The following is a 24,993-nucleotide window of genomic DNA, read 5'->3' as shown; positions in this document are numbered from 1 at the left end:
CTACTATGATGTGATATTTAGCTAGCTTCGAGCACAGCCACTACTCTGCTTGGAGGGAGTAGCGGGTCCTTGCTTATACCAAACATTGAATGCATTGACATTTACTTGTCTGTTTCTACAATGAAAAGTTCTCATCAGTCGATATTTTTAAGGTACAGATTTGCAGTATACAAAAGTTTACGACGTGTCCGTACAGACGCACATTTCGTTCGAAACTGCTTGCATTTTGGTATCATTCGTAGAACATACAAGGTGTAACTTGCAAGACAGACAAGTCCCTGTTTTAAAAATTTGTTTTCCAAAAAATTCAGTTGTCGATCCAACCATGATTTACCCAATTGGATTGTCAAAGGGTACTATTATTAATGTCACTACGGTATACTATAGATGCGCTCTTGTATCCATGCAATGTTGCAGAGTTATGCCAGCTTAACTGAAGTGTCAATTATATACCAGTTATTATTATTTTAACAAGAGGATTGTCTGTTACGAAAATAATGAATATAAAATACAAATGAAAGATCAATTTTGTGTTGCTTGCATATGACAGGTCACGAAGTGCAATGGTACACACTATACTCCCTGTAATGAAATAGTGGGCAATCTGTCAATCATGTGTTGCTGCATATTTGCAGCAATAACCTGGCTTGACTGAAGTGCTTGTGAAGTGCTTGTGACAAACTTGAAGTTACAAACCTTGCAATTTAATTATCACAAGCGTGGTACAAGATTGTAAGTTTTCACTGTGATGTCTTACAACCTTGTCAAACCTTGAAACAAGTTAGGTATTGCCTTTAAAACTTGTGTGAAGGTTGTCGCAAAGTTGTACAAGCATGGCACAAGATGATATCTTTGGCAAGGGTAGGTTAAAAACTGAATGTACTCATGGTAACTGTAAACTGTAACCAGTGGTTCTCTGACAAGAGTAGGAGCAGAGTTACTAACGTATCATTGTTATGCAGGTTTCAAGAAATGATCTTAGCAGTGATACCCAAAGATGGCGACACTGTCCCCTAGAATTTGAAATAATTTACATGATCCACCAGCAATGCAGTACATCTGATGCGTATTGTCAGAATGGTACTATGTATCAAACTGTCAATTTCAAGATAACAAATATTTCACAATCTATTCTCTCTGTATATCCGGTATGTGTTACCATCAACAGCAACTCTCACATTCACCATCGTCATTGGCAGTTGTTACGTCTTCTTTAAAAGCTTACTATACCTGATTTCAAATTTTTGATTTTCAGATGATGGCATGGGATGGCAGCAACAGGCGGCATGTTCGGAGTGACCTCCCCAACCCATATGGCTTGGCAATCTTTGGTCAGACTCTTTACTGGGTAGACAGAACCCTGAAGACAGTGTTTAAAGTTAATAAAATGCCTGGAAGCAGAGACTATCCCTATCCAATGAAGGTTGACCTGGAATTGTTGCGGGATATTGCCATATATGATGATTCTATCCAACCTATAGGTAAGAGTCTAAGTATCAACCTGTATGCATTATGGGTCATGTGTATTTAAGTACGTCATATGACCATTATGTGCAGCAGTTGCATTTTTGAATTTGTGTGATGTGTGTAGTAGGTACATTTTGAAATTTGTTTTTCGTACAGGTTTCACCCAGATTTATATTCTGTTTATTGATTATTATCTTGGTATCATTATGGCTTTAAAACAAAATGAAGTAATTTTCACCGAAAGCTTGTATCTAGTATTCAAAAGGAAAAGATTAGTTCATCTTTGCATATGATATCTGACAATGCTATCGTACATTCATCTTTCATTTGAAGATACTCGCAGTAGATGTTACACTGGTAATGGTGGCTGCCAACAATTGTGCTTTGGAAAGCCAGATGGTACCCGCACTTGTGCCTGTGCCAATGGCCAACTTCTGAGTGATGGTGTCTCCTGTGGAGGTAATATATCTACTGTACTTTGGTGTCAAATTACTGTGATTTTTTTATCAAACATGGTTGACCATTCAAAATCAAAACCATTCTGAATACCATTCTACTACTGAGTAAATAATACAATGATCCGAATAACTTTCATTATTCCAAGGTTAATTTTTATCTTACTCACTTATTATTTATTTGCAGCTTGATCATAACTCATCATTTCGTATTGTTGTTCCTTTTAATTAAAAATTATATCCTTATAAAAAAGGATGGAATTGAGCTTGAAGTAGTGGCATTCTCTGTCTGCACATATCTTCCTCTGCAAGCTATTACAAATGTCTCCTCTAACACACCTGAAGATGAGTGGGCCCAGTTGTCCTTGTGAAAACACTTTGATTTTCTCCGAGGAGCTCTTGCATAGATAATAAAGATTGGATTCCCAAGGAATATGCCATTTTGTAAAATTGTTTAGTCTTGCCTATCTTTACAGTGTGTCAAGTCCATAGAGAGTAAAGTGAGTTATTGACCGAATTAAAAAACATACAAAATGATTTTACCATCAAAGAATGTAAAAGATGACAAATAATAAATTTTACGGTAAAGCATAATATTCAAACAAATAAGTGCTCTGGTTGTTTTATCTTGAAAGCAAGTGAGCTGTTGCTGTTTCTCAATAAGTTTAGTGATCATTTCTTCTTCATCAAGTTGTCATATGTGAGAGTTTCAAGGAAATGAAAATTAGCATTTTCTAGCATATGCCATATAGATATAAGTTAATTAACAGTATTGTAAAAATACCCATGCCTTGGTTGCATACTACCTTAATAGAGTGCATGGTGATTATAAATTGCTATATTGTTGTACACAGCTCTAAATGATAATGTTTAACAGCTCTAATAATTAGAGGTTATTATCCAATATCACCTGTTCCTGTGTCGTATCAGCATGAGTGTCATTTGTGCTGCGTCAGACATGAGACGAAGTTGAGTGTCTGACGCAGCACAAATGACACGAATGCTGATATGACACAAGGAACTGGCGATATTGGGTATTATATCATACCATTATATTGATGGTGTAAATACAGTGATCGATTTAGTCCAGTCAATCTACGAGATTTTGGCACCTAACCCACCACAAATTGCAACAGAATTTTTTTCTTCAGAATGCATTTCAGAGAGGTACCCTGAACAACATATTAAAAGTTTACTCGAATCCACCTTGGGGAAATATGTCTAATTTGCATAAATCAAATATGGCTGCCAGCCATCCGACAAAATAGCATAATTGACCATATATCACATATTAAACAAGCTATTTCAGTGATTTCGAAGTCTGACACTAGTTATTTGGCTCAGAGAATCATTTTGGAGGTATAATGTTTCATATAGGCATTTCATTAATTTGCATAATTCCAATATGGCGGCCAACATTCCTACAAAAGACATTTTCGGTCATATACGACATATTAAACAAGCTCTTTCAGTAATTTTAAAGTTAAAAGTACATTTCTTTGGCATGGACAAACGTTTTTCGAGATGCAATGATTTGCATAGGTAATTTGTTAATTTGCATAAATCCAATATGGTGGCCAACATACCTACAAAAGACATTTTCTGTCATATACCACGTATTAACCGTTTGGGCACCACGGTCCATTTTTGTCATCTTTATAAAATGTACCACAGTCATTTTTTCTGCTTTTTGCCAATATTTTGATAAAAAATGTAGCTAATGAAAAATGATATCCATTCGGTCAAAAACTATGAAAAAAACGTACAGAAAAGTTCGCAGAAATTGGTAAAATATTGCATTAAAATTTTGGTGTGAAAAATTACGGCAGTCAAAGGGTTAAACAAGCCATTTCTGTGATTTCAAATTAAAAGTATATTTCTTTGGCATGGACAAACAATTTTCGAGATGCAATGATTTGCATACTTAGGTATTTCATTAATTTGCATAAATCCAATAGGGATGCCAACATACATACAAAAGACATTTTCTGTCATATACCACGTATTAACCCTTTTGGCGCTAAAGTCTATTATTGTCAACTATATAAAATGTATTACAGTCAATTTTTCTGCTTTTTGCCAAAATTTTGATAAAAAACTGTAGCTGCCGGAAAATGATGTCCATTTGGTCAAAATTTATGAAAAATCGTTCAGAAAAGTTCACAGAAATTGGTGAAATATTGCATTAAAATTTTTGTGTAAATAATTAAAGCAGTCAAAGGTTTAAACAAGCTATTTCTGTAATTTCAAAGTTAAAAGTATATTTTTAGGCATGGACAAATGATTTTTGAGGTGCAATGATTTGCCTTGGCACTTCGTTAATTTGCACAAATCCAATAGAGTGGCCAATATACCTACAAAAGACATTTTATGTCATATATCATGTATTGAAAAATCTATTTCAGCCATTTTGAAGTTTAAATATATTTCTTGAGCATGAAGAAACACCTTTTGCGGTTCAATGTTTTTAAAAGACACTTTGATAAGTTTCAGAAATTAAATATGGCTGCCAAATTAATGACCAGAGTTTTTAGCACCGGAATATCAAGAAAAAACTGTTAAGAGGGCATTGTACCCAATGCAGCGTCTTTTGCTCACTTATTTTGCAAATATTCATCCAATTTGATTAATTTGTTAACCCAAGATTAAAAATTGGTTAGGATTAACTTTTAGCTTGGCAAGCAGTCGTAAGTTGCATGATATAGAAGGGGTAATTTATGCAAATTTATGTAAATCACCCGATTTTCTGCTTCCCTTTTATCCGAATTTCAAGATTTGCTAAGAATATAACTCTAGTCTGGCTGGGTCAAATTTTGTAAAATTTTCACATTGTTTTTTAAATGCTATATAACAAAACAACTATTTTGTTTTGCAATAAAATTCTGATGCAAAAAATTTCAGACTCTTAAAAACTTGATCAACACGTAAACTCACGAAAAATTGGAAATTGCATGCTTAGGAAAGGCTTAAAATTAATTCAAACAACTCATCAGCCCCACAGAATCCAACTGTTACACGATACAAACATGTACATCTGGAATATGACACTTGGAAAAATGACTCAAGATGTACTTGTTTGTATTGTGTAATAGTTGGATTCTGTTTTTGGATTAATTGTAAGCCTTTGCTAAAGCATGCAGTTTTCAGATTTTTATGAGTCTGTGTTTCCATAAAGTTTTTATGAATCTGACATTGTTTGCAATAGTGCTAAGTTTCAATTTGTGTGTATTATGGCATTTTTTATTTTGGTCATATCATTTTTTCTGTATTTTAGCTTTGTTGTGTTTATTGTATTTTTGCTGTTATGTGTGATGACTTCTTGCCTGTCATCTAGGGGATCTTATAAAGATGCACCCATCCATAAGAAGGGGGTTCAGTCTTAATTAAAAACAAAAGATTTTGAACACGTCTTTGTTTTACCAGTAAACATTACAGATTACATGTTTAGACACTGTACAGTGTTAAACACCCATACAAATTACGAAAATGCCTTACACAGATGAATCCAATGTTATATTCAGAAAGAGAATATATTATTCAGAAGACTAACAATCATTAACAGTCGAATGCATTTCAGAGAGGTACCCTGAACAACATATTAAAAGTTTACTTGAATCCACCTTGGGGAAATATGTCTAATTTGCATAAATCAAATATGGCTGCCAGCCATCCGACAAAATAACAGAAATTAACAAATTAACAGAAAAATTAAAATTTTAAAAATACTGCAATTATACAGTGTCGCTCAATTTTGATCAGAATTGGTACATACCAAAGATCAACAATAAGTGTTGTTTCTATCTGTTCAGTGCAGGAAAACTCTACGTTGATGTTTTGACAATGATTTCTGCACAACCAGAAAAACAACAAGGAATATTTAAACCAGAAAAACAAGAATGACAAAAGTAAATAACGTCTGAAACTTTAAGTACTGGAGGTCAACTTTAGCAACATGCATAGCAGAGAATGTTTCAACCATGGATGTACAAAAATAGACATCCATGGTTTGAGCAGGTCTGTTAATATGTCACAGTTAATAAACAATCACAGGAAATGAATAATAAGCTGTTTCAGTTATTGCCATCGCTACTGCACTTTTGCAGGATTTCCCCTTTTTCTGACCTCATTTGCATATTTTTGACACTGAAACAACGTCACATCTCAACCCCTGCATCTACCTGTACACCAAATACTGAGATGGTAGCTTTGGCGGTATGGGAGCCTTTGCGTGTGACGGACATACATCCGCACATACATACCTACATACATACAGACATACAGATGCCATTGACTCACCATATAAGCTCTTTTTAGTATTTATATCAATACCAAATATGAGCTAAAAATGAATGTCGAAGGACTTAACAGTTTCTTCTTGATAGTTTCCTAGTGCTGAATACTATACCAAACCCTTACTTATATTAGAAGCTATTAAGCTATGGGGCATTAATATGGCAGCCATATTTAATTTATGCAAATTATCAAAGGTTCTTTGTAAAAATTGAACCACTTAAAGTGTTTCTTCATACCCAAGAAAAATATTAAAAGTTTAAAATCACTGAAATAGCTTGTTTAATACGTGGTATATGACCGAAAATGTCTTTTGTAGGAATGTTGGCCGCCATATTGGAATTATGCAAATTAATGAAGAGCCTATATGAAACATTATACCTCCAAAATGATTCCCTGAGCCAAATAACTAGTGTCAGACTTTGAAATAACTGAAATAGCTTGTTTAACATGTGATATATCGCCAATTATGTTATTTTGTCGGATGGTTGGCCGCCATATTTGATTTTTGTAAATTAGTCATATTTCCCCAAGGTGGATTCGAGTAAACTTTTAATATGTTGTTCTGGGTCCTCTCTGAAATGCATTCTGAAGAAAAAAATTCTGTTGCAATTTGTGGTGGGTCTAACCCTATTTTGACTGGACTAATTGATCGAAATGCGAAAAGAACCGTGGTATATTGGCGATATACCACGGCTGGCATACACGCAAGCTTTGCAGCTTGAGCAAAATCCGTTTATGACATTCCACGCCAGAATTTCAATATACTGTTATGATATGATAGCAATAAATCACACCCAGTGATGGTATATATACCACTCGATTTTATTAACAAATTCACTTCAAATACGCACTCGCTATCGCTCGTGCATATTTGAAGTGAACTGGTCAAAATCGAGTGGTATACTGCCGCTGGGTGTGCTTTATTGCGTAAAGGCCCATGAGCTGCAACTCTGCGAAATTTGTCAAAACTCAAGCTACCTCCAATTTCCTCAGATATTCATTGCAATCTGCAAATTGAACGATATAGTCATTAACTATGCCTCAACAACGTTTGCTTTTGGCAGAATAGGCAAGAAATTGAACAGATTTTTGTTCATTTTAAATTTCCCGCCATTTTCAAAATCTTGCCATGTTATGAAAAACGGAGAATTTTTTGTCAAAGTGGAGTGAATCCCTTTCCCGTCCTTTCAATGGGTTGCACCATGTTGTATTTGTAAAGATTCAAATGTGTACATGCACCATTTACGCTGTTTATCATGTAGTTGTATGGAGGCGGCCATATTTTGGTGCGGCACCCGTTTATTATTTGTCTTACTGAAACCTCCCCATGCAGTCCCACTCAGTTGATAATTATACTTGAGTAAACATCTCTTAGTAAGAACATTTCTATGAACTAATTTTAATCTAAATATAAAATCATGAAAATAATGCCAAAAGTTGCAGCTCATGTGCCTTTAAATAACCGATTTATCATATACCCAATCCCATAATTTTACTAATAGTACAAAAAACCTCAAAGTTTGAGGCTTTACTTTATTACGCCTTGCGCATAAATATCGGAATATTATGTGAACAGGCTTCATTCATGAAATATACGACAAAGTCAATATCACGCGCGACATCGCTGCAAGTCCTCCATATCTCAATGAACCCCAAGAAAAAAGACACAAGGATTCAAAAATCGTTCTCCAAGGGTAACCTATTAAGGTGCAATATGCTATTACAATTGTAACCGATCAAAAACTGTCCTCAGCTTTAAATCTATCCTGATTTCGATCACGCTTGATCGTCATACGGCACGGCGCTCGCGCGGAGAGGGCCGCCATTTTGTTTGTTTACCCTGAGAGTTGCCATGTCAACAGTTGTCGTGCGCGCGACATCGCTGTCATGCCACGCGCTCACTACCTGTTCGGGGGTAGACCGTGCACAGTGCCAGCGCCGTGCGAATGGCAGAATGTTTGCCAGAGCTTGGCCAAAAAATACGAGAACTTTAACAGGAAAACCATGGGAAAACATTACAAGACTCAACATGTTATTTCCGTATTTGGCAACCAGAAATACCCGTGTTCCTCGAAGCCCTTCTATTTTTTACGTCGGCAAGATCGCTTCACAGGTGGAGAGCGGCAGCCATTTTGTTTGTTTACGTTATTTACAACAAACTGCTAATGAATGTAGTTCGGGAACGTCCCAAAACTGATGACGTTTATCGCGCATATGTCGACGTATACCGCAAAATATCATGACTGATATTTTACGGTACACGTCACTAGGATGAAGCCATATAGGCATGGGTATATGATAACAGCTCTAATAATAATGTTGTGATTTTTCATCCTAGACTTTGAAGACTTTCTCCTCTTTGCAAGATGGTACAGGATAATGAGTCTTCATTCAATGCGTCCAATCACGCCCGACCAATTGCACCAATCACGGGACTGAATGGAGCCACTGTGTTGGATTTTGACCACAGCCAAAAACGAGTCTACTTTAATGATATCGAAACCGTGTCTGTTGCATATGTATCTCTGGACAGCCCCAATGAACCGTACCATTTACCAAGTGACGGTGTGTATGCAACTCTGTCTATTTTTAATGTTGTGCTTGTACTTTATTTGTAATGCTGTCATGAAATTCAGTGATTCAGAAATACAGTTATGAACACATCTTTGAACAAGCATGGTACACATATGCAAATTTAATTTCAAGGTTACAAAGTATCACACACTGAACTTGTCTTAAAATTTGCAGTACATGGTCAATGAAGTATCCATAATTGCCATTATTTATTATGGTATGCTAAATGAAGAAGACATTGTTCTACATGAATTTTGAAATCATTTCCAATCACAGACTAGCAGACCTTCCAACATTTACATCAGCATAAAGTTTTACATGAGCTGTTTCTGATAGTCCAGATGTCTGTCTTCTTCTATGACAGACCTCTGATGTGGAAATGTAAATCTCATTCACGTAGCATTTCTCCTGCTATTTGTGTGTGGTTTTCCTGAGTTTCTTAAGGTTCCCTGCCAGTGGTCAGTCCCTGAATCAACTCTCACCCTCATTGAGTTTCCCATAAAGCCAAACAAAAAAAAATTGAGCTGTTCCGATAACCAAACCTACCCTATTTTCTACCTGCCAACCCTAAACTTTGTAGAGCTACGTAAACACGGAAGTAAAAAAAAAAGAAAGAAAATCCCCTAAAATAATGCGTTTGTTAATTACTTTGCATTTGATTTTTGCTTGAATGAGGATGTCTTTTATGTTGTTTTTCTTTTATATGGAAATGTTGTTGCCAGTGTTTGACCGCCCTGAACCCCTTAAAAATAATATTTTGGAAAAAAAAATTCCTGCCAACCTATCTACCCTATTTTTGAAAACCATGTTATCCGAACAGCACAAGCTTTTTTTTTTCCTAATCATGTGCATGGCCCTAGATCATGTTGTATTCTTCACGGCCATTTAGAATTCTTCTCACTAATGACAAGGAAACTCAAGAGTTGCTTTAACAAAAATATTTGCCACTGACTTTATACTCATTGTTCTGCTGTAGATTCAATTCAACGAATATCAGGACTAGCCTTTGACTGGGTCCACCAGAAACTTTACCTCATCGTTAATGGTAACACAATTCGTTCCATGAACACCGACGGATCAGAATCCATTGTGATTGTGACATCCACATACACACTCAATGCTCTCGTGGTTGATCCATGCAACGGGTAAGTTTCTTGTCAACCTAAGTTCTTCAGGAACTTTTGCTAATGTGCAGCATGCTCAGAAGGTTATTGATTGGTAGATGGTCACTATTCACTGCAACTTAGGGAGTCTATTTGTATTATTCAATTATAACAGTAAGATTCAGCCAACCATTAGGATAACAGCTTCCGAGATGCTGCACATCAGAAATTCCTGAAGTCTTGCCCTGCAAAGCAACAGTCAAATTGTTGGAACTACCAGTCTTCAAACAATTTCAGGTACTCAGTCTGAAGTTGTAGACCTGATTTACATAGAAGACGTTGATAAAAATAGCATCAACTGGTATATTTTAAAATAGAGCAACCTCAATTCTTTCATTTCAGTATTAATTGAAATCCTTTTACAAATGATATTCAGTACTTCAACCATAACAAATGATGGTTTTTAATGAACAAGATAGAATGTGTCATTAAACCATCATTATCTCAGCCCGCCACTTAAAAGATAGCATGTTCCAGATAAATTTTTGTCCAAATGTATCATTTTAGGATGCCGTTGAACTTCTAAATGGGTGTTAAGAGTTTCTCGTGTTCAGCAATGACTTTTGTAAGTTTGCAATGGTAATATTGTAATGGGAGGATTAATGAAAACAAGGGCACTATTAAGTTTATTGCTGTTTTCACATGCGGTAAAACTGGAAATGCTTGTTAGACACCACTTGTACTTGTGATTTGCAAACATGGCTGAATAATAATTTGAAGTTAGTCTTTGTTGAAGTGTTTTAGCTGACTTAATGCGCCCTCTCCAGTCCAAAATATGTATATAGCAAAGTATACCGGTACTATTGCAAGATGGTAGACATGAATGATGATGTTGTGGCTTGTCTTTGGTTTTGAGACAGTGTGAAAAAGGCATTGAGATTCTCCCTGTATCTCTCCATCTGTTGCTCTCTACAACCTCCTTGTATTGGAGTTTCAGCGACTTGATTTTCTGGTGGCACTGCTTGGCTGTCCGGTTGAGCCCCTTTTGAGTAGCCTAAATTTCAGCTGTTTTTTCTTATAAACGTGGGTGTCCCTGCATATTCTGTTCAGCATCTGTAGGAGGTTTTCATCTGATCAGACTGAAATCAGAACTTTGACTTCTTCATCGTTGCTCTGAGATGCAGTAGTCCTAATAACTACTACTACTACATAATAATAATATTTTTATTGCTTGCTTGTAAATATAGGATTTACATCACATTTGTGGCAATAAAAGTGTGATACAAAAATAAGTTCAAATTTCTTCAATAAAGATAAAGTATTACAGTATAATAATAGTAGCCAATAGTACATATAACTAGGTATTTCTTTGTTTATATAAAGTATAGACTATTAGTCCTACTACATGATGGCATCTAGAATATGCTCAAAGCAGCTTGGTCCAATCAGACAGTATGTTGCAGATATGAAATAATCTGTAAACTGGCTCATTTCTTTCTGGCATACAGCACTGTCTCAAATCTGAAAGATTCCATGACCATTAAGTATCTTTCACATATAATTTTTCATCACAGTGCTTGACCTGAGACTTTCAGAAATGTTTGGACACTGTGTGAACATATGGTGTATGTTACATATGAAGAGATTTTTAACTATATATGTTATAAATATATTCAAATCTCTCTTTATCCATTTGGTAGACAACTGTTTTGGAGTCAAGATGTCGGAGCAGCTATTCAGAAATCAACAATGTCCGGAAACTACATAGAAGCGGTCATCGGAAGTGACGTGGGCAGTGTGATTTCATTAGCCATGGATTACGATGAAAACATGCTCTACTGGGGAGACTCAGTTCTGTAAGTTGGTGGAGTCTGACTTGCATAGTTTGCTCTTGTCTCTTGTCTTTGTGTTTGAATTTGTTTGTCAGTGTAAGTGTTTGTATGTGTGTATGTAAATTTGTATACACAGTTATTCATCATTGTCTGTAATGGTGAACCTGTGTTCCTAGACTCTTAAACCTGAGAGGATTTGTCCAAGTGATGTGACATCAAATGTCACCAAGAAGTCCATTCTTTTCATTGTATATTGTACCCGTATATGCCGATACCAGTGTTGGTTAGGATGATTGAGGTGATGTGTGCAGCAATAACACAGCGGTATCTCTATTTGACTAGACTCTCTGGACAGATGTGCACAAGGTGAATAAATTAAAAACCTCATAGAATTTACGGTAGCTCAAAATTGGCTCAACATTTGGTGTGTAAGATATCAAAAGGATACCCTACATACTAGTTGTACTAGGATATGAGTTGCTTGCCTCTAAGAATTCACTTTTTCTCTTGCTTTCCAGCCACAGGATAGAAAGAGCCAAACCAGACGGAAGCAATAGGGAGGTCATAGTTCAAATGGCAATAGAAGCAGTTGGACTTACCGTCTATGGAAATTTCCTATACTGGACAGAAGCTAGCACAGCTTCAGTTTACAAAGCTGAAAAACACACTGGAGCTGATGAAACCTCCATGGTAGAAGACATGATTTATATTGGTTATGATCTAGTGGCTTATAGTGCGGACAGACAAAAATGTGAGTTACTTGGTTGCTACTCTGAAACTTTGACTAAATGAAGTGAAATTTTACAGCACATGGAAACTGATTGGTGTTTTAGTTTTCTTTGCAAAAGGATGAAAACTTTGTGTTGTCATGGACTCATAGACTTAATAAAACAATGGTGTAGTGACATCATGAAAGTTAATTGATTTTAAGGTGAGTTAGCAAGAAGACTTGCTAATAGTAATGTATTCTTGCGAAAGACCCGTCACCGTTTTTCACAAAACTGAAGACAGAGTCCATAATTTGCATTGACATTGGAAACAACAACAATATCAAAACATGGATGGAGGTATAGCCTCTATGATCAAAATAATTATAGTCATCAGTCGAAGAGAGCTACAGTTCTACAGCCGAACATGATGGTCTTGTACATTGACTTTGGAATTACTGGTCTTTGGGGAAACGACATGTCATGTTTGGAGGACTGGTAAGGTTTTGACATACCCGGTAGTCCCAGTAACATTTTGACTTCTGTATAGGGAACAAAACAAAGCTTGTAAGAACAGTAACTGACATGTATCTGTCAGTTCAAGGTGAGCAAGCGGGCAATTAAGCATCACCTGATCTTGTAAAGGGCCTAGGCCTAAATGAGTCCGAGGACGGCTCATTGAGTCACTGCAACATTGTAAGATTTCGACAATTAACCTGTTCACCCCCAATTCCCTGTAAACAGGTCCACATTCACCATTGATAACAATGAAATGAGCCAAACCATGGTGGTGAAAAGGTTAAAGGCTGGATTTGATTTCCTTCAATAGCAGAAGATGAACCCTGTTTGTTGTTGATTCCAGTCAATCGTTAACAAACGTGGCTCCGTATATAAACCTGTGATGAGTTTTGTAGTTCAACTGACAAGCAACGGAGTGGCCAACCGTAATCGCTATCACAGATATCATGATACACAAGCTGAAGTCTTGACTCTTATGTGATGTAGTGAACTTGCTGTATTCTCTGATTTTAGTGATGCAGGCAACTAAATTGTGTTGTTCACCTACCGGTACTTGCTACCACTTTTCTGACTGTGTTCCTCCCTCCATGTTCAGATGTGTAGAATGTAGTCAACTTTCATCGGTAAATCGTGATTTCACCACACAAAACACCAACTTCAGGTTATTTATAATTTTTGTAAAAATTTACTATGTTTTTGATGATCATTTCCACTATGTACAGCTCCAATTTGGTAGTTGTCTAAAATTCAGAAATCTGATTGGGCAGAGCTACTCATTCATACTGTATACATATGGCAGCTCAGTGTAGCCAAATCATTCTCATAATGAACGTTGACATGACCTCAGAACTTCAGTAAATCCACTCAGCAAGCTCCTGTTTGATAAATTTGATATTGTTCTTATTTTCTTTCGAGTATTGCCATGACATAACTGGAACAAACCAGGAAACGAAGGCTGTACCTATATTAGTTCAAAAAGAGTGATTTTAGGGCAAACAGATTACGCAGATAATATGAATAATCCCGACTGTTACCAACATACCGTACTAATGATGCAGAGCCATGCCAAAAAAACCCCAACCAAACTTTGCATTAACTCTTTGAGAACCAAAGTCAATTTTCTACGCCTTTACAAAATATACCCCTGGGCCAGTCAAATTTTGAAAATATTTTTGCCAAAATTTCAATGAAAAACATTAGCCAATGAAATGTGATGTCCATTTGGCCCAAAATTATCAAAAAAGTACATAAAAATTCATAAAAACTGGTTAAATGTTGTTACGTAGTAAAATTTGGGCGGGAAATATTACAGCACTCAAAGGGTTAATCCTTATCCCTATCCTTTTTGAGTGTAGGGGTTGAAATTAAAAAACCTTTGGCCACAACTTGAACATCCTTTGCACCACATTGTCTCAAACATATACCCGAGGGGACTTTGAACAATTTTCTGTTGAGTTCAACTGTCTTAATTTATTACGCGAAGATACGTATAATCATTCTAAATAGACATTTTCAGCAATGAGCAAAGAACAAATGGAAGGGCTGATTAGACCATTGCCAAGGTAACCCTTTTAACACATAAATAGATGGGTCAGATGAAACAAACATTGACAGTAGGTTTGAAAATATTTCAATGTCAAGATATGATTGCATATCTATAGATTATTAAATGTAAATGTCACCAACATTTAACGTTTCCTCCTTATCTTTGAATTTGAAGGTAACATATCTGCATGCAGTGTTTACAATGGAGGTTGCAGCTCTAGTGCTGTTTGTTTTCCAACTGGCAATGGTCAAGCAGAGTGTCGATGCCCTGAAGACACTGGTCTGAAATTGGCTAACAACAACAGGATGTGTGTTCGTAAGTATCAAAAGCAAGATATGTTGTCTTGTCGTAGTTTACAAATCGATACTCTGGGATATATTTGATTTGCATAATCACAGTCATGATTGGTCAATCACAATTTAGCATTTAAATATTAACCATGGTATTAACCATGATTGACAATCACACACAATCATGTCTCCGAAGGTGATTTATATGATTGTCAATATAATATATGTGCCAACCAAACATCTGTAAATATTGAGGGTCCCTATAAATTCATGATATTTTTCACCAACTTTATGCACCACAGCAGAGTGCTTTGTATGTACCTTGATTTCTATACTGATCTTGAATTACTTTACTTGAAAAAAGGGATGTAGACGTACTAGATTGAAGTCATGCACAGCACCCTCTTGTCATTATCCTTAAAATTGGAAGAAAAATTAATATTTCACACTCTTTATAGATCCTTGAATCAGCCGCAATTCTGCTTGATTTGGACAATAACATTACATGCACCATGAAATACCAGCACAGAATCAACCACATTGCCCGTCTCCTTCACACATTTAAAACTCCACCCATTAACGTATCTTTCTCATGGAGGTATTCTGTGTACTACCTCAATGTTCTCTTGTATTTCTAAACCACTTGTTGTATTGAGCTGTTTATAAATATTGTATTCATTTATCCATTTTGTTGGTTTGGAACAATAGCATTGTAGCATGCCATGCACAGGCAAGTGATTATTTGTACTTACATGTATGTATCTTTTCCAGTATCAGTAGAAATCAGAGTATTGTATGTCATCTTATTGTGGTCTTTATGACATCCATGTCTGGCATAACCACAATACTGTATAAATGGACACTCAAACTCAAACACTCAGAAAGGGAGAAATTCAGGCAGAGTCATTCACAGACAGACATACACTCAGGCAGAGGCACACTCACAGACAGACTCACTCAGGCAGAGGCACAGACCCACTCTCTCATCTGAGGGGCACTCTGATGTATCAATAGCTGGGCTTTAAGGCCCAGCCATGGTTTAGATATTCAATAAACAGGTTCCAGCTCTACATCATCACGCATCAGTTCCAGTGTCTTCCTTCCATGTATATTTTCTCAATAAATTACGATACGGCAAAATGCGATACTCTTTTCAAATTGTAGCCATGTTCCCTAGAGTTGTGTTCATTCTCAGTGTTTTCTGCCAGGTGGATGGATCCATATACAGGGAAATGGGGAGGAAAGGGTTATTAATCCTCTTTCTACCAGGCTCCATAGATAAACCATAGAAATAAATACCTCTTGGAGAAAACGGTTATAAAATTTACCAATATTTGTTTTGCCTTTCTCACAGCTGCTGATTCACACTGTGATGCCGATTCATTCACCTGTGCAAATCAAGGCTGTATTCCAATGAGGTGGATGTGTGATGTCGACAATGATTGTGGTGATGGGTCGGATGAAGATCCAAATCTATGCTGTAAGTTCATTGGAGAAGTATTTCTATGATTGAAAATTGTATGGCAGTTTAAACTTCTTTATTCATTTGCTTCTTTCAAACCTTTAAAGATCTTGCCAAGTTCATACATGTATTTCACATCAGGTCAAGTTGAGTAAAACCATTGAACCACTACATATCCCATATGGTACATTTTAGTCATTCAAAAAAAAATTGAACATTTGAAGGCCCTTGAAAACATAAATACTGTACACATTATTTTAGAAACTAAAGCTGCTATAACAGACCAAGCCAAGTGGGTGAAATACTGATGGTTTTGGCTCAATACCACTTTTAACTAATGTAGCTGATGGGGAGGTGATATTGTCTGGCTGGAAAAGGGTTAAGGTAGAACGTGCCTTGGCGACAGATAATCAGACCCTCAAATTTCAACAATACCATTTGTAGGAGCTCACTTCAAAGCTCTTGGAGAAAGAAAGACTTTTACTGTCTTAGTTTTTCGAAAATCCAAAATGTGATTTTTCCTCATAGAGTTAACACAGGAATGGCAACCATTTTGAATATCAAATCACATGAAATGTTGGGGAATTTGTTTCGCTAGTTCCAAACTCTGCACAGTGACCCCTGATTTTTATTGTTGATTTGATAAGAGAATGGTTGAAAGTTTCCTTCAGGAAAATTTGAGCAAAAGTTGAAGTCTTTCACTTTCAAGGCGCTTTACTTCAATATATATTGAATAAGAATATTAACAAAAGGCTGATCATTTACCTATATCAACAAAGACATACACTTTAACCCTTTCACCATCATGGTTTGTCCCAAATCCATTGTTTTCTATGGTAAAGTTGGAACTGTACACAGGGAACTGGGGGTGAAAGGGTTAAAAATCTGAACATCAAAGAGGTATAGGATAGAGGTAACCAGTGAGAGTAAATGCAAACAAACACAAAGTTAAAAGTGTACATTGGTGTTATGTTACACAACAGATGATCATACCTGTGGACCAACTGACTTTGCATGTGACAATGGAAGATGCATCTATCTTAGTTGGAGATGTGACTTTGATAATGATTGCCGTGACAACAGTGACGAGAGAGATTGTCGTAAGTATTCACCCTCACTCTTTCACATTCCATCGTGTCAAGTACCTTCAAGGATAAGCCGTTTTTAAGTGACATCAGAAAACCAGATATCAATTCTGACAAAAGTGCAACCTTTTGTGTCCTCTTGATTGTTCATTAGAAAGACAATGTGTAAGTCACTTAATGTAACGTTATGTGTTCAGTTTGTTTGCTTTCCGGCTTTTAAGAACATTCAAAACTCCTGTTTTTCCCAAAATTGGAGTTACCATTTCTTCACAATGTGTCAAGAAATGTTGTTGTGAGCTATAGTTATACAGTGTTTTTGCTAAGGTTGGGGAATATTGGTAAATGATTTTGGAACCCCAGTAACATTTCTGCTGTCCCCTAATCTGATTGCATTGATATACCGGTACCAAGGGGAACCCCGGTAACCTTTACTGGGGTACTGGCCTTAACAAAAACACTGGTATAGCTACAGTTATAACAAGAATACATCAGTATTAGTCAGCAGTTTCTTGTGATAAAACACCACAAACATGACAATCTCCCATAAAATGAGGAATAACGTACATGCTACATGAAATGTAGGAGTCTAGTTTTGTGACATCTCTGTCCCATTGCTTTCATCACTCTGTAACCTGTACTTCCCTGCATATGAAATGTAGGAGTCTAGTTTTGTGACATCTCTGTCCCATTGCTTTCATCATTCTGTAACCTGTACTTCCCTGCACATGAAATGTAGGAGTCTAGTTTTGTGACATCGCTGTCCCATTGCTTTCATCACTCTGCAACCTGTACTTCCCTGCATATGAAATGTAGGAGTCTAGTTTTGTGACATCGCTGTCCCATTGCTTTCATCACTCTGTAACCTGTACTTCCCTGCATATGAAATGTAGGAGTCTAGTTTTGTGACATCGCTGTCCCATTGCTTTCATCACTCTGTAACCTGTACTTCCCTGCATATGAAATGTGGAGTCTAGTTTTGTGATGTCTCTGTCCCATTGCTTTAATCATTCTGTAACCTGTACTTATCTGCATAAGAGCCAACTTGAACAATTTTAACACAGTATCCAAAGTTTGGTTCAATGCTTTCTTTATGTATGGCAAAGTCAGACTGCAGTAAAAACTTGTTGGCAATGGATTTTAAGAGCGAAAAGATTTAACTAAATAACCTGGCGGCTAAATGTTCATTTTCAGATGCGTATGTGCAACTTTTTCTATTCTGTTGCATTGAGCAATAAGGTAAGAATTATATGAGCAGAATTTCTTATCAAATCTCAAATTTTTTTTGCTGCCAGCTTTTCCAACATGTAATCCTGATACTGAGTTCACCTGTGCCAATGGACGCTGTATCCCCAAAGAGCAAATCTGTGACCAAACTGACGACTGCCGTGATGGTGCAGTTTCAGATGAACTGAATTGCCGTAAGTATACCAATGTATAAAATTTGGGCGACAAATCAGACAAGACAATGCTTAGATGATAATGATATGCATGTATATGTTATCATTCCATCAGGATTGTCAGAACTGAAACAAGCAAGAAGCATGGTCTATTTTCATAATTTTTTATTCAGTGAATATGACAACTTTGTGCTCAGAGTGACTTTCCTTTGGATCTTTTATGCTGGCAAAAGATGTCCTGAGGCAAAGAGAGGTTTCATTAAATATGGACTATGTAGTTGGTATTCCTCTAACAATCAACTGTAAAGCAAAGATTTGGTATGGAAAGTGATGGTGTCTTGAGACAAAAAGGGAAATATACGCAAAATTAGTACTGTACAACTAACTCAAGTTTATATTGCTGATTCTTGGAACAGTTGAATAGTTAAGTCACTGCATCAGAAAGTTTAAAAGACTTCACTCCAATACTCCAGCTTATTTGAGAAGAAGTGAATTTCATAAAATAAATGCAAAATTTTCCATCTTTATCAAAGGCACAATCATGCCTTACCTTTGCTTTCGAAATAATATGACACAATTTGATCCTTTACAAAGCTCAGTTTTCACTCTCAAGACACCATATCTTCAACCTTCAGTCAAATTTTTCCCCTCTGTATAGTCTTCCATCACACAGAACAACAAGGCTACCATTCACAGTTGAACACAGATATTCACATGGCTGCAAACACCAGCCACATGTATGCACATCAACACACACATACTACTACAGAAGCACAGCATACTTCACGATATACATGTACACACTTGCCAAACACTTTCAGTAAACTTATAGTTAAAATTCTGTAGAGTTCATAATTTCAAATTTAGGATAACAATCATCAACTTTTTTATCAGCATTAAATATCTGTTTACATCCATGATGCGGCAGATACATTCTTCATATCATTACCTGTCACTGGAAACTTTTATCACTCATGGAATGAAATAATGCATCTTTCTTTCTTTTATTCTTCTTTCTTTCCTTTTCTTTCAATTCCCAAAGTCAAGGTACCCCGCCCTATTGTTTCATTAGTAAAGAGAGATATTGAAGATCGTAAGTCTAGATATCTGCATGAAATCTCACCACAGGTCATGCATGCCCAAAATGGCCGATTTCCTAAATATTTTTTCATTAATTAATTATGGATAATTTTTCAATATTTTTATTTGAGATGACACTAAGCCATAACTTGGTGAATCTTTAGAATTTCCTGCGATGACAAGCTGTCGTAAATTAGATCTCCATTGTTCCTTCATTTTTCAAATAACACAAGACTATACTGTCAGTAACTTCACAAGCAATTAGATAGAATTATTTTGCTGAATCTGTAAAGCATTGTAGAGCTGTCAGGAATTGTATTGACAAATACATCGCTAATACTGGTTGTTCTATTGTGCTTACAAAGAATTTGTTCTTGATCCTTTCTCAATTTACACATTTTCACTTTCTTTACATCTGTCATTAGGATCGAATGGACTTACCAATGTTGTGTTAAAACTGTAAATTTTGCTGATCTCTCCTCCTCCTCATCTTAATCATCCCTTTTGGCATGGGATACATTTTGTTAGCATATACAGCAGAATTTACAATAAATCCTGTGTCTACAGTAGGGATGATGACCCTTGAAGTGTCAAAAATACCATTAGATAGTTTACTTTAGTAATTTGCCTCATCTGCTCTGCTCCAAACACAGATGTACATCTGTGTATATAAACATAAAAACATTAGATTTCCATTTATTTTCCTGCTGATAAATATGGTTATCCTTTGTATACTGTTAAATTACTGACAAATAGAAATGTATTCTTGTCTCAAAGTATTCTATCAGATTCAGTTGTCCATGAATACTATGTTCAAAGCGCCCTCTACACTGATCATCTCACCATTGGAGAAGCACATAATTTTCAAAACTAACAGATAGCATTTATAAACCTTAATAGATTATTTTCACATCATTACGTATCATCCAATTTGCTGTTTTTGTTGTTTTAATCATTGCTTTCTTATTAAACACAAAACGTAATTTAAAATTGTTGTTAACCATTGTTAAATTAAAAAGGAAAAATTGACTCTGTTGTCTTTTGATCAGAAAAATAGTTCTTAGAAGAATATATCTAGAAGTTAAAACAATGACAGATGTTGGAAGGACATCACCTTGTTCTAGACAATTAAATTGCCAACTCATAGTTGGATGACTTTTTACCCCAGAAACAAAAACTGCTCCTTGCTTGTAATCAGTTCATTATCAAAATGTGCATCTGCTTGTAATTTGCATTCCATTGTCATTGTTGACAGTCGAGTCAAAATTTGTTTTTGCAATTTTTAACTCACTGTGCTTGACGCTTAGAGTTTTTCTTGACTTTCTCTACCTAGACTCTTCGTTCTAAAATCTGTAACACTCTGGCTAACCAATGAGATTTACCCATGAGATTTCAAACCAAATCAACATGAAGGCTTTTCCTTGAAGAAGTCAGAAAATTATGAAGAATAGTCTCAAGAAAAATCAAAAGTTATTTTTCAAGAGAATTTTGTCTGACCACTGCCAAGAAAACATTACGTGAAGGGATCCACTGAGTTCAACTTACCTCTAATAGTGTCGCCCTAGATGTGTAAATGTTAGGAGAAAAAATGCATATTTTTACCACTGTGACTACAAATAACAGTGTACAACTTTTTAAACTGTAGGAAATTTGAAAAAAAATGCCATCCAAAAGCAGTGTTTACTTTTTGTGGAGAACTGTAGAGACGTCACAACACTTTATTCAAATTTTACTCACTACATGGTCAAAGAGATGAACAGTAAACTCTGTAAAATTGTGCAATAAGTTTCAAAAGTCCCTTTTACCAATATCATCTCTAAGTTTGATTTAAAACATTTATATATTATATCTTAATAGACCAATCATATGTGTATTCATGATTGCCTTCTCATGTCTAGTGTGGGTGCTTGATAACCTTTCAAAACGTATTTGTATTGCTTGAATTTCTCAGATCTCCTGCTTTAAGATTAATCAGTTGCCAGATGTGGTTCTTTAATATGCAAATAAATTTTTAAGATTTCATACATATTCACTGGGTTTTGCATGTCTTACTTTGCTTTTTATGAAGAACATGAGAGACATTGTGTGTGTTTATTGGATCAAATAGTAATGCCCTAGAATATAGAATCCTATTTAACATGATTGAAATGTTTGTCAACCTTCAGCTTGTTTGCTGTGTCCCTTAAAGTAGATGCTGTAATATATACATGTAGGTTTGCGTCCAGATCAACCGCTTCCCCTTTCCCCTGTGGTGTGATCCAGGTCTTTATACCAGACAAGAACCAGAATGTCCTCTTGGATACAATCATATTGGTGAAAATGTATATACCACTATTTAGAATAATAACAAAGAAAATTATATGTTGTTTTTCAAATATCTTCTTCTAAAAGTTGGACATATTAATCTTTCTAATCAAACAAAAAGTACAAAACTGTTTTTTTACCCTGATGCTGAGCGAACAGTGTGGAAAGGTGGAAATACAAAGTTGTTGTAATTTCATACTTGGTATATACATTAGATTATGGCAGAGTTTATCTTTCCTTTGAGTCAAACCAAAAATTTTTGCTGCTTTGGTTAACCTTGCAAATAATTGAAATCCATCTTCCCTTTTGATTGATGATAGAAACTGAAGAGTATTCGCATATTTTTGCTGCAAGTGTTCATGTACATGAAGTTAGTTCCCACTGTTCATTTTGTTTATCTTTTAATTTCTGTTGACAGCCAACCGTACTTGCCAGCCAGGATATCATTCCTGTCTCTCAACAAGTATTTGCATTCCAAGACGCTATCTCTGTGATGGAGATAATGACTGTGGTGATGGCTCTGATGAAAATCCCACATTCTGCCGTAAGTGGAAACTTTTAACTTTGAAGAAATAGATCTTTTGGAGGGGTAATGATTATTGTAAAATTTTGCAAAAGTTTTGTACAAGATGTTTTGAGGTGAGCAAGCATACTGATCCATCCCTTCAGCAACAAATAGTGGTAGAGTCCATATGTACTCTTTAGTGATGCTGGACCTCTTGATTTGAAAGAGGGATGAAAGGATTAAGTTTATATGAATTTTTTTGCAGTTGGAGAACCGTGTGAAAATGGTGATTTCCGTTGTGAAAACAGTGGTCGCTGCCTTCCAGCATACTGGCACTGTGATGGTGACAATGACTGCGGTGATAACTCTGATGAACCACCTTTCTGTGGTAAGTCAATGTGGTGATAACTCTGATGAACCACCTTTCTGTGGTAAGTCAATGTGGTGATAACTCTGATGAACCACCTTTCTGTGGTAAGTCAATGTGGTGATAACTCTGATGAACCACCTTTCTGTGGTAAGTCAATGTGGTGATAACTCTGATGAACCACCTTCTGTGGTAAGTCAATGTGGTGATAACTCTGATGAACCACCTTTCTGTGGTAAGTCAATGTGGTGATAACTCTGATGAACCACCTTTCTGTGGTAAGTCAATGTGGTGATAACTCTGATGAACCACCTTTCTGTGGTATGTCAATGTGGTGATAACTGATGAACCACCTTTCTGTGGTAAGTCAATGTGGTGATAACTCTGATGAACCACCGTTCTGTGGTAAGTCAATGTGGTGATAACTCTGATGAACCACCGTTCTGTGGTAAGTCAATGTGGTGATAACTCTGATGAACCACCTTTCTGTGGTAAGTCAATGTGAACTCTATGAACTCTCTTATTACTTTTGAATGGCTTCTTTTACCAGGCTTCAAATTAGTCCCAGGCTTCCTTTGATCTGCTGAATGCCATAAACGAGAATTGGCATGGTCTTGTTAAATTTATGGAAACAAAGCAACATTGTTTTCACTCAGCACAGTATGCGTTTTTTAACAAAACAGGACCAGGTATCAGATGAAGACAGTCAACTCTTCAATGCATGTCAACTTTTTGTACATATAAGTCCCAAAACTGTTCATTTACAGCACATTGCTATGGTAACCAAAGTATTTTGAAACTCATGGACTTGATCATTCTCATGCATGCAACAATCAAAATGTTTGCCGTAAGATTACTACCTGGAATTCAAGAGCATATTTTGATGTAATGTACTTCAATCATGTCCTCAGTGTGTTTAACAAAATAAAAATTATGTACAGTTACCTTTCAATTCACCTTCTTGATGTTTACCATAGGACACACAAACTTCACATGCTTTGGATCCCAATTCACATGTGATAATGGACGATGTGTTTCCGGATGCCTGGATCTGTGATTCCGACAATGACTGTGGTGATGGCTCAGATGAAGATGAAAGGCATAGCTGTCGTAAGTATATGAATTATAACAGGAATGAGAAAGATACAACAGTCAGCATTTACCAATAGACTCTGTTGATGATAGCAATAATATCCTATTCTCATTAATGTTGCCACTATAGCTGCATTCTGTCTGTATGTGTCCGAAAGTATAAACTTCAACCATGTGTTTGTCATAACACTTGCACCCTTTACTGTTTGGTAGAAACCATTTGTTTCCAATGTCCAAGTTACAACCATTTAACAGAAAGTCTGATGAAAGGGTAAAAGATAGTAGTAGAAGGATATGGCATTGCTAATGTGTTTTACTGCCGTCGCGATAAGTTTACACACACCAAACTTCCGATGTATTAGGTATACCGCTGGTGATGTTGTTGTATTCTTACATATCTGATATCACATTCCCCCCGTGAAGCCGTCGTTTTATGGAGGAAGTGAACGTCCTCATGGGGAGTCTACCAGATAAGCTCAAAGGGTCATTCATTTTGGCCCAAGAGGTTGGTAACGGTCTGTGGGTTGGTGAAATAAAATGTGAATGGTACAACTACACTCTCATTTGTCTCACGTGTCATTATTTAAAAATATATATTTTCACTGATTTCATTTTCACATGCGGATTTTTCATCGGTGCTAGCCTTCCTCAAAATGTCCACATAGAATGAGTCCCTTTATACAAATGGTATCAACTGCAATCACTCCAAGCGCGCGAATATTGACCTGTAATGTTTCACAAAGTACACGCGCGCACTCTGTGCACTGACCAAGCGACATGTACCAATTTCAAGTGAAGTACTGCGGGAAGAAAAACGTAAAACGTATTTCTAACTTGTGTGCCTGCTTAAGGAAAATATCTCAAGTTTGAAAACGGCTGAATTTCAAATTCAGTATCGGAATGACGAAGGAGACA

General features: G+C 36.2%; 1 protein-coding gene across 1 annotated transcript in view; it reads left to right on the top strand.

The window, feature by feature from the left end:
- LOC139144518 (low-density lipoprotein receptor-related protein 2-like) overlaps positions 1-24,993 on the top strand; it is a 166,290-nt gene that overhangs the window by 108,744 nt on the left and 32,553 nt on the right. Inside the window, 15 exon segments of the mRNA XM_070715216.1 lie at positions 1,256-1,481; positions 1,801-1,926; positions 8,554-8,607; positions 8,610-8,780; positions 9,766-9,934; positions 11,593-11,748; positions 12,243-12,475; positions 14,671-14,811; positions 16,141-16,266; positions 17,232-17,348; positions 18,626-18,751; positions 22,533-22,658; positions 22,885-23,007; positions 23,964-24,022; positions 24,024-24,096. Of these exon segments, the coding sequence (XP_070571317.1) occupies positions 1,256-1,481; positions 1,801-1,926; positions 8,554-8,607; positions 8,610-8,780; positions 9,766-9,934; positions 11,593-11,748; positions 12,243-12,475; positions 14,671-14,811; positions 16,141-16,266; positions 17,232-17,348; positions 18,626-18,751; positions 22,533-22,658; positions 22,885-23,007; positions 23,964-24,022; positions 24,024-24,096 (2,026 nt within the window).

Source organism: Ptychodera flava, chromosome 11 (genome assembly GCF_041260155.1).
Source record: "Ptychodera flava strain L36383 chromosome 11, AS_Pfla_20210202, whole genome shotgun sequence".
NCBI classification, from domain to species: Eukaryota; Metazoa; Hemichordata; class Enteropneusta; family Ptychoderidae; genus Ptychodera; species Ptychodera flava.
The sequence above is the reverse complement of the archived record's forward strand: the minus strand, read 5'-3'. Positions and strand labels throughout refer to the sequence as shown.